Here is an 11,188-nt window from a genome sequence, read left to right as displayed (position 1 = left end):
AAGGCTCCATGGGTGTTAGAATCATTTGTAATCTAGATTATTAACTCTAGTGCAAGTGGGAGACGGAAGGAAATATGCCCTAGAGGCAATAATAAAGTTATTATTTATTTCCTTATATCATGATAAATGTTTATTATTCATGCTAGAATTGTATTAACCGGAAACATAATACATATGTGAATAAATAAACAAACAAAGTGTCACTAGTATGCCTCTACTTGACTAGCTCGTTAATCAAAGATGGTTATGTTTCCTAACCATGGACAAAAGAGTTGTTATTTGATTAACGAGATCACATCATTAGTTGAATGATCTGATTGACATGACCCATTCCATTAGCTTAGCACCCGATCGTTTAGTATGTTGCTATTGCTTTCTTCATGACTTATACATGTTCCTATGACTATGAGATTATGCAACTCCCGTTTGCCAGAGGAACACTTTGGGTGCTACCAAACGTCACAACGTAACTGGGTGATTATAAAGGAGCACTACAGGTGTCTCCAAAGGTAGATGTTGGGTTGGCGTATTTCGAGATTAGGATTTGTCACTCCGATTGTCGGAGAGGTATCTCTGGGCCCTCTCGGTAATGCACATCACATAAGCCTTGCAAGCATTGCAACTAATAAGTTAGTTGTGAGATGATGTATTACAGAACGAGTAAAGAGACTTGCCGGTAACGAGATTGAACTAGGTATTGGATACCGACGATCGAATCTCGGGCAAGTAACATACCGATGACAAAGGGAACAACGTATGTTGTTATGCGGTCTGACCGATAAAGATCTTCGTAGAATATGTAGGAGCCAATATGGGCATCCAGGTCCCGCTATTGGTTATTGACCGGAGATTTGTCTCAGTCATGTCTACATTGTTCTCGAATCGTAGGGTCCGCACGCTTAAAGTTACGATGACAGTTATTATGAGTTTATGCATTTTGATGTACCGAAGTTAGTTCGGAGTCCCGGATGTGATCACGGACATGACGAGGAGTCTCGGAATGGTCGAGACATAAAGATTGATATATTGGATGACTACATTCGGACACCGGAAGGGTTCCGGGGAAGTTTCGGATAAAACCGGAGCACCGGGGGGTTACCGAAACCCCCCGGGGGGTTAATGGGCCTCATGGGCCTAATGTGGAGAAGAGGAAGGGGCTGCCAGGGCAGGCCGCGCGCCCCCTCTCCCCCTAGTCCGAATTGGACAAGGAGGGAGGGGCGGTGCCCCCCCTTTCCTATTCTCCCTCCACCTCTCCTAGTTGGACAAGGAACGCGGAGGGGAGTCCTACCCCCGGTAGGAGTAGGACTCCTCCTGCGCGCCTCCTATGGCCAGCCGCACCCCCCCCCTTGGATCCTTTATATACGGAGGCAGGGGGCACCCTAGAACACACAAGTTGATCCCCGTGATCGTTCCTTAGCCGTGTGCGGTGCCCCCTGCCACCATATTCCACCTCGATCATATCGTTGTAGTGCTTAGGCGAAGCCCTGCGTCGGTAGAACATCATCATCATCACCACGTCGTTGTGCTGACAGAACTCATCCCCGAAGCTTTGCTGGATCGGAGCCCGGGGAGCGTCATCGAGCTGTAGTGTGCTAAGAACTCGGAGGTGCCGGAGTAACGGTGCTTGGATCGGTCGGATCGGGAAGATGTACGACTACTTCCTCTACGTTGTGTCAACGCTTCCGTTGCGATCTACAAGGGTACGTAGATCATACTCTCCCCTGTCGTTGCTATGCATCACCATGATCTTGCGTGTGCGTAGGAAAATTTTGAAATTACTACGTTCCCCAACAAGGGCATCTTAGGAACATATACAACAAACTTCGGAGTAAATAATACAAGCTCGAAAGTAGAGCATGGTTCACAAAGCAGAGGATACAATTTACCAAAGGCATTATATACCCGTGGGAAGGCTCACAAGGTTATTGAATATGAAGGACACTGTCGGATAAAATCCGGCAAAGGGTCTGGTGGTCCATAAGGGATCTGATGTGAGCACTGGTACTCAACCAGAGGAAGAAAGAATGCAAGGAGATCAGATTATAGAAACAACTAACTAACTCAAAGCTCAAATGCAAAGGAATTATGAATTCCAAGACAAGGGATCAGAAGCAATGCTCTGATTAGGGATGGATAAGTTGAATAGCCTTAATTAGGGGTACAATCAATGGCAATTTGATTGGTCGAGATCCAGCTCATGTTTAAAATGACGTCTAAGCCGGAAAGGATGAATTCTAGGATCTGGTTGAGGATTGCGAGCATTCGCAACTTATCGAATCAATGACCTCAAAATGATAGTGACAAAGGATGCCAATAAGATTATTGTACTCATGGGATTAACAATAATGCAAGCAGACAAGTATTTGTAGAGAAACAGCAGGCAGAGGATTACCGGGAGATCATATAGTATTCCAATGTATCTTTTGAATCATATGAACAACGAGGGAAGAACGGATACTCGATAAGTGCGAGGAATTATCCGTAAGGGTATTAATGCAGAAAAGGGCTGCAAAGCAGTGGGAACAAAGGATTCTCAGAACAATAGAGAGAATTTCGGGGTATCTTGTAATGACAAGATTAACTGGGAATAAAAGTATGAATGATAGGTGTAGGTATTCATCCATAGGGATATTTCGGTGGTAGGGAAGAGAACAATGGAGAGTATCTTCGGAATCCTTCGGTACAGCAGGCGATCATCTGTAACAAGGGGATCTCCGGGTGGATGTGATCACGAGACCCTAATGTCAGAGTTAGTAAATTCATTTAACCTGAATAGAAGAGAGATCAGAGTCCAAGAGTATAGACGAGCAATAAAAGATCCTAATACCACCCAATGGCAACGTGGGCCCATTAGCCTCACAACCAAGTTAGTAAAACAATTTTCATCGACTAGACTCAACTTCGGCCAAGGAGTGTGGAAGGGGGATTCCTACAGGCATTCGGCTCTGATACCAACTTGTGACGCCCCCGATTCAATCGTACACTGATCATACACGCAAACGTGTACTATCAAGATCAGGGACTCATGGGAAGATATCACAACACAACTCTAAAAAAATAAGTCATACAAGCATCATATTACAAGCCGGAGGGCCTCGAGGGCTCGAATACAAGAGCTCGATCATAGACGAGTCAGCGGGAGCAACAATATCTGAGTACAGACATAAGTTAAACAAGGTTCCATAAGATGGCTAGCACAAACTGGGATACAGATCGAAAGAGGCGCAGGCCTCCTGCCTGGGACCTCCTAACTACTCCTCGAAGCCGAACTCCATGTAGAATCATCCTCGGGATCCTCTGGCTCCTGGACTCCATCATATGATCGCAATAACCAGGAAAGGAGGGAAAAGAAGTAGCAAAGCAACCGTGAGTACTCATCCAAAGTACTCGCAAACAAGGATCTACACTACATATGCATTGGTATCAATGAAATGGGTAGTATCTGTGGACTGAACTGTAGAATGCCAGAATAAGAGGGGGATAGCTAGTCCTATTGAGGAATACGCTTCTGGCAGCCTCCGTCTTGAAGCAGTGGAAGAGAGTAGATGGTAAGTTAACCAAGTATCACCGCATAGCATAATCCTACCTAGCGATCCTCTCCTCGTTTCCCTATGAGAGAGCAGTCACTAGGTTGTATCTGGCACTTGAAATGGTGTGTTTTATTAAGTATCCGGTTCTAGTTGTCATAAGGTCAAGGTACAACTCCGGGTCGTCCTTTTACCGAGGGACACGGCTATTAGAATAGATAAACTTCCCTGCAGGGGTGCACCACATTTCCCAACATGCTCTATCCCCTTTGGCCGAACACACTTTCCTAGGTCATGCCCGGCCTCGGAAGATCAACACGTCGCATCCCTACCTAGGCACAACAGAGAGGTCAGCACGCCGGTCTAAATCCTATGGCGCAGGGGTCTGGGCCCATCGCCCATTGCACACATGCACGTTGCGTGGGCGGCCGGTGAGCAGACCTAGCAACCTCCATTACAAAGGAAGTTGTGTTACGCGGTCCAACCCGGCGCGCACTGCTCAGTCGCTGACGTCAACAAGGCTTTGGCTGATACCACGACGTCGAGTGCCCATAACTGTTCCCGCGTAGTTGGTTAGTGCATATAAGCCAGTGGCCAGACTCAGATCAAATACTAAGATCTCGTTAAGCGTGTTATTTTGAAGTAAACGCGGACGCCGACTAGGGCTAGGCCCACCTCTCTCCTAGGTGGTCTCAACCTGCCCTGTCGCTCCGCCATAAAGTAAGCATCAGGGGGAACCAGACCCATCACTACCTGGATGGAACCACCTGCCCCTTCAGCCCCCACATCGAAATCACTTGTGGGGTACTCCACAAGCCGACCCAACTTTAGTCACCACGTGTATCACACATTATGTATAAGTATAAACCCATGAGCACCTCCCGAGTGATCACGGCCCGGTAGTATAGCATGGCAGACGGACAAGAATGTAGGGCCACTAATGGAATACTAGCATCCTATACTAAGCATTTAGGATTGCAGGTAAAGGTAACAACGGTAGTAGCAAAGACAGGCTATGCATAAGAATAGGATTAACCGAAAGCAGTAACATGCTACACTACTCTAATGCAAGCAGTAGAGAGAAGGAATAGGCGATGTCGGGTTGATCAAGGGAGGGACTTGCCCGGTTGCTCTGGCAACAAGGGTTCATCGTCGATGTAGTCGATCATAGGGGTACCGAAAGCAGTCTCGGGGTCTACTGGAAAGAAGTAACGGAGGGGAACACAATAAATAACAGAGCAATCAAAGCATTACAAGGCATAACATGGCAATACGTGGTGCTAGAGGTGACCTAACGCAGCACTAGGTGATATCGGCAAAAAGGGGGGAAACATCCGGGAAGGTATCCCCGGTGTTTCATGTTTTCGGACAGATGAACCGGAGGGGGAAAGTTGCGTGTTTGCTATGCTAGGGATGTGTGGCGGACGAACGGGCTACGTATCCGGATTCGTCTCGTCGTTCTGAGCAACTTTCTTGTACAAAGTTTTTTTCATCAGAGTTACGGATTATTTTATATTAAAACTTGAAGATTTAAATTGATTTCTAATTTCTGGATTTAATTTAATTTGAAATTAAATTTGCACTTAAATGCTATGGGTACACAGGAAGTGTACCCAGGGTGTGTCTAAGGGGCTGACAGGTGGGGTCCTGGTCAAATGTCCAGTCAGCGTTTGACCGGACCGTAGACTGGTCAAAAGGGCCCATGGGACCCACCTGTCATTGACTGGGTTATCCTAGTCAGCGGTTTGACTGGTCAATGGGACCAGTGGGACCCATGTGTCATTGATACATGTTTTACTAAACAATATTTGACTAACTAATCTGGTTGATTAGGTTATTAAGCAGATTAATAAAGTTAACTAATTAACTTACTAATTAATTAATTAATTTAACAATTATTATTTAATTAACCTTTTTTTGTTTTATTTCTGGGCGTGGGCCCCATCTGTCATAGGCATAGGGGGGAGGCCCAGCGGTCATAGGCCCGAGGCCACAGCGGGGGCGGGCGCAGGCGTCGGGCATTGCCCGAACGGGCGCTGGCCCGCGGGGGCGCACCTGACAGGGCACACGGGCGACCTAGGCAGCGACGAGCTGGGGCGCACGCTCGCCGGAGGCGGCGACTGGTGCGGCAGCAGGGGGTCTGTGGAGCGGCCGTGGCGGAGCAGTGGAGTGCAGGGGACGGCATGGGCGCGGGCGGAGGACGCTAGGGCGCTAGGATGGTGCGGAGCAGCGGCGGGGACCCAGTCCGGCGACGAGCATGCACAGGAGAGTAGAGGGAAACTGGGGGGGTCCTAACAATCGTTGGTGAGAAGGGGACGTCGTGGCTCCAGGTAGTCCGGCGGGGAGGCGGTCGGGGAGGTCCGGCGAAGCGGCACCGGCGACAGGGTTGGAGCGGGAGGCAACCGGCGGAGGTATCCAAGGAAGAAGGTCGAGGGCGACGGTGTTGAGCCCCCCCCCCCCCCCCCCTGACTCGGTCTAGTGCGGTGATGAGGCGGCCGGAATGGGCGACGGCCGGCGAGCGTGAGGCTGCGAACCTGGCCCCGGTGCGGCCAAGCGTGCGGGCAAGGAGGCAAGGGCGCGCGAGGCGAGGGCGAACCGCGAGATGGCGGCTGGTCTCCGGCAAGGGCGGCCGTCCAGAGGTGCGGCGGAGGAGGTTGGCGAGGTCGCCGGCAAGAGGGAGGAGGCGCACGGGGCGATGACTGCGAGCGGCAGCGGCGGCACCAGGGCGCGGGTGAGAAGCGCCTAGATCGGGTCAGGGAGAGGGAGGAGTTCGGGGAAAGTGGGGTGGGGGTTAGGGTTCCTGTTAGGGTGAAGGTGTATGTAGGATCGTGGCTGAGCCGGCCTGGTCGGCGGCCAGCTGGGCCGGTGGGCCAGTGGAAGGGGGGTCTGCTTTCTTTTTTTTATCGTTTTCTTATTTTCTTTTACTGTTTTCTTTTAATTTACAATTTACTTTAGCTCTATTAAAATATATAATTAGTACCTAAGTTAGTGTTGTAAATTAACCCTCTGCCATAAAAAGTCTGACTACCAAATGAAATAGTTTAATATTTTATAACTTATAAAAGTATTTAATGAATTGTTTTAGCGATGTTTTACTTATTATAGTGCATTTGAATATTGTATAAAAATATGGTTTCTCCACCATAATTACCTATGAATTATTTGTCACAATCCGAAGATTTTAGTTTTAATATTTGAAAACTTTTGTGGTTTGCCTTTAACTCAAATTTGAATTTGAATCGTTTTAAACTAACGTAACATTAACAACAGTAACCGCGATGATGTGACATAATTAACAGGGAATTACTGTAGCTTAAATATCCGAGCGTCACAGCTAGATCATGTTCAACGGAGAGTGTTTTAGTAAAAGCTAGTTTTGGTAAAAGCACGTTTGTTTGAAAGCACGTTGTCTTTCCACATCGGTCAAATGGCATACTACGTACTTTAAAAGAATTAAAACTTAAACATTTCTTAAATTTGGGAGTAATAATTAAACAAATGAACATATACATACATGCTACAATGGCTGTTTGGAGACACATACACATACACTAGACTACATGCATGAATCTATCACAAAGAAATCAGCAGAAATGACATGTGCGCACAACACGCGTACAAGCATAGCTTGCACAAATCGATTTGAGATTTGCACATGCATCCACATGGGTACTTACTACGTTCCTTCACACAAAACAAATATACACATGCAAAACCGTTGAAGAACTTGAGTAGTACAAAGTTTCTAAAAAAAAACTTGGTCCAATACAAAGTACAAACTACAGATCTACAGGGAACAACTAATACCAAATTTCGTGATTTATACTGTCAGTAGTGGCGGTGTAGTAGTGGCTGGCTCCGCTTGTTTAGAGGATGAGGTTATGATTTCGATCCTTCCTATTTTTCTTATTTTCCGAGGATTTTTACCTGACGCATGCTCAGATAGCAAGTGGCCTCACGCCTGATGGGCCAGCCCAGTTAAGCACCGTATCCCCACTCGGTACTTTAGTTAAGGCTTTCTGCGCCACGGAAGATGACTGGAAACATGCTTTGATTGATTGCATTATGGCGGTGGAGCGTGTGGTCTCTCTGCTCGAAGGTAATTGTGGAAGCTATGGTTGATAATCTGACAATGGATGCAAAAAACTGGTTATTTACTATGCATGAGACATTGTCACACGAGCAGTTCACCCGAATGGTGGTGACCTTATGGACAGTGGCGGAGCTTCATGGGGGCCAACCTGGGCGGTGGCCCCCCCAGCTCACAGGAAAATACATGTATATATCTTAGTTTTAGGCCTATTTTTGCACCAAAAATCAGCCTATAGTGAATTTGTTTGCCCCCCCAGCCAGTGGCCCCCCCATGATTCTTGCCCAAGCTCCACCACTGTTTATGGACCATTTGGCGATCAAGGAGGAAAGCCATTCATGAAGATATTTTTGAAAGCCCTTTTGCAACTCATTCTTTTGTCAACTTTTTCTCAGAGATCTATAGATAGTTGAAAGGCAAACTCCGACGCAGCCACAAAGGCCCAAAGCCCGACCAACGGCTTGGTTGGCACCTCCGGAGGGTCTTGCGAAGGTTAATGTTGATGCAGCGGTCTCTGTAGAAGGAAGTTTCGGAGCTGTGGAGGCAGTCTGTCGGGATCAGAGAGAAAAATTTCTTGAGGCTTCAGTTGTCACTTTCAGACACATAATTGATCCTAACACGCTGGAAGCATTGGGAGTACGTGAAGGGCAATCTTTAGCTGACGATCTTTACGGAACCGGATTCATATTGCTTCAGATAGCAAGATGGTGATGAATGACATCAAGGTGAACTCGGCAGCAGGGTATGGAGCCATTCTACATGAAATAAAAGACTGATCTAGGAATTTCTTTTGCTGTAATATATTTCATGAGTTTAGTACCTCGAATTTTGAGGCTCACACTCTCGCTAGGCATGCTTTAGGACTCTGTTTTGGTCGTCATGTTTGGTTAGGCCGACCGGGGGAGCTTCCCTTTCCTGTAAACATTTTGGAGATTGAATAAAGCTAAGCGATATTGTCTCAAAAAAAAGTTTCTCCAAAAAAAAAGAGGTGATGTACTTTAAAAATGACCATCGTGCCCTCTATTATGAAAATGTACGGGGTAATCTCAATCGTTAATGTGTTTATGAGGGTCTAGCGAAGTTGATTCGATAGCTAATTAAAACGATAAAAAGTTTCCCTCGCTTTATATTATAAAGCAATGATCGATAGCCAATTAAAATGCTCGGGAGCTTGCTAGAATCCCATGATTTGCTTGTAAAATTTCACGGAGCTGAAGGTGTTTCATTGCCAAATGTAGGACCAAGAGGAGATAATATATACATTGGCCTCTGATTATCGTGAATGAAATTAGTTTATTACTATTGTTTTTGAAAATTTAATCTGGGCATCATATACATCCATAAAATGGTAACTGAACCCACCGACGGATGAGCAAAGTACAATCTACCTATTTGAGTATTTGATTTGAATCGCAGTTCTAGAGATAAGCACCCAGTTTAGAAATTAGAACAGGATCATTTCCATTAAATTTTGAGTTTTACTCAAATCACACAAATACAGCTTCAAATTTTGCACCACCCACAATCACAAGCACAGCATATGGCTAATATCAACACATGAAAAGAAAAACGCACGCGCGCATATCCAAACTGCCACACTAATCCGTCTTCCCGATCAGAAGTTCAGAACCCCACGGCCATGGCGCTGACAAGCACCGCAGCTCCAATGGCCACGAGATGGGCGGCCCCACGGCTGCTCTTGTAGGCTCCACTGTCGTAGGGGCTGTTGTCCACCAGCGGCTGGCTGCCGAACCCTGCCACTCCCGCGACACCGCCGGCCGCCGTCGCCGCTTCACCATGTCCTGCAACGTCCCCGACACCACCGAAGGCTCCTGCGCCGGCGCCCGGTGCGATCCCGTAGCCGTCGCCGAAGGGCCCTGCCCCCGCGGCAACACCTCCTACCGTTGGCGCAATGCCGTAGCCGTCGCCCAAGCCACCTGCCCCCGGGCCAACTCCTCCGGCGCCTCCTACCGCCGGTGCAATGCCGTAGCCGTCGCCCAAACCACCTGCCCCTGGGGCAACAGCTCCGACTCCTCCTGCCGCCGGTGCAATGCCGTAGCCGTCACCCAAGCCACCTGTTCCGGCCCCTGGAACAACTCCGTCCCCGAGCTCCGCCGCCTGCGGCAGCTCCGCCGCGTGGCCGTTGCCGCCCTGCACCTGGCCGAAGGGCAGGTTGCTGCTGTGCGCGCCGATGGGCTCGGCGAAGGACGGCAGCGCGGCCGCAAGGCCCGGTGACCCCGGCGCGCCGCAGTGCTGCGCGTGGCGCGGCTCGTCGCTGGCCCGCCACGCGAGCTCACCGTCCTTGTCGCGGACGCGCATGTCGCCGTCGTCCACGAGCTCGAGCGTCTGCAGGAAGTTGGTCCCGTCGGTGTTGGTCTCGCCGTGCCACACCTCCTCGCTGCCGTCGAACACCTCCAGCCCGTGCCACGAGAAGAGCAGGGTGCACGTGTTCACCGTGCTCACCGGCCGGCACTCCGACTCCCATGCGCTCGCGCCCCCGGCAGCGCCGCCTCCTTCACCGCCCTCGGCCGCTTTGCCGCCACCGGCCATCACCTCGACGTAGCAAAAGTCAGCGCCGAGCCCGCCGGCGCCCGGCGCGGTGTGGGTGCGCACGAAGTAAGCCGCGTACTTGCCGGACGGAGACGTGAGGAACAGAACGGGCGGGCCGGCATGCCCGCCCGGCGGGATGCTAGCCAGGATCTGCTGCTTGGACACGCGCTCGATCGTGCCGGCCGGCACCGTGGCTGCGGCGAGGGAGCAGGAGAGGAGTAGGAAGACGGCTATGGAAGGCAGGAGCTCCATGGCTGGCTAGCTCAAGCAGCTTCTCGTACTTCTCACTTGGGTGCTTGCTGCTGCTCTGTGGTTCTTGTGGTTGTGGTTGTGCATGGTGTAGCATGACGAGCTGCGTACATATAGTTGGGGTGGTGATGGAGTAGGAGATGGCGAGTGGTTAGAGGAGCTGGATGGAGTTGGTACATCACCCGTTCCAATACATGCACGAGTAGGGGAGTGGTGAGGCAGCTGGGTTGAATAGTTGGGGCATGGGAGCCAAAAAGGGAATTCCGCCACAAAGCATCTGGCTCCACTTTTTGTTGTGCCCTACGAGTGGTTAGAACATCTAGAGCCGCCCCAAACCTGCCTACCCGGGGGCCCGTCCGGTCCCTAGTCACAAAAATATGACTCAGACAGGCGTCTCAAACGAGTATCAAACGCCCGGCTGATTGGTTAGATATGGGGTGTCCGGGCACAGGCTGGACCGTCACATAGGACTAACGATAAGGTCTGATGCAAAAAACGCCCGGAAACCTCGCGGTCCGACAGACGCTTCCTCCGTCGTCGTAGTGTGAACGTCGGGTGGCGTCATTCCGGCTCGCTGGCCGAGGCCAAATTTGGCTATTTAAACCGGCCGGCGTCCCCAACCCTAGCTCATCCACCTCCTCCTTCTTTGCGCTGCCACCCATATCCGTCCGTCTCCTCTCCCCCGCTCTCCCATGCTCTCCGGCATCGCCATGGTCCGGCGCAAGATCACGACATATGCTATGCTGACGCCAGAGCGCTGGCAGACAACGGA

General features: G+C 49.8%; 1 protein-coding gene across 1 annotated transcript; it reads right to left on the bottom strand.

Annotated features, from left to right (window-relative positions):
• Positions 1-9,053: 9,053 nt before the first annotated feature.
• LOC125556504 (uncharacterized) lies at positions 9,054-10,518 on the bottom strand. Its single transcript, XM_048719226.2, has one exon. It carries the CDS (start codon positions 10,417-10,419, stop codon positions 9,241-9,243), a length of 1,179 nt encoding a protein of 392 aa, XP_048575183.1. The 5' UTR covers positions 10,420-10,518; the 3' UTR covers positions 9,054-9,240.
• Positions 10,519-11,188: the final 670 nt, after the last annotated feature.

This window comes from Triticum urartu, chromosome 5A (genome assembly GCF_056163025.1).
Source record: "Triticum urartu cultivar PI428250 chromosome 5A, HENAU_Tu73, whole genome shotgun sequence".
NCBI lineage: Eukaryota > Viridiplantae > Streptophyta > Magnoliopsida > Poales > Poaceae > Triticum > Triticum urartu.
The sequence above is the reverse complement of the archived record's forward strand: the minus strand, read 5'-3'. Positions and strand labels throughout refer to the sequence as shown.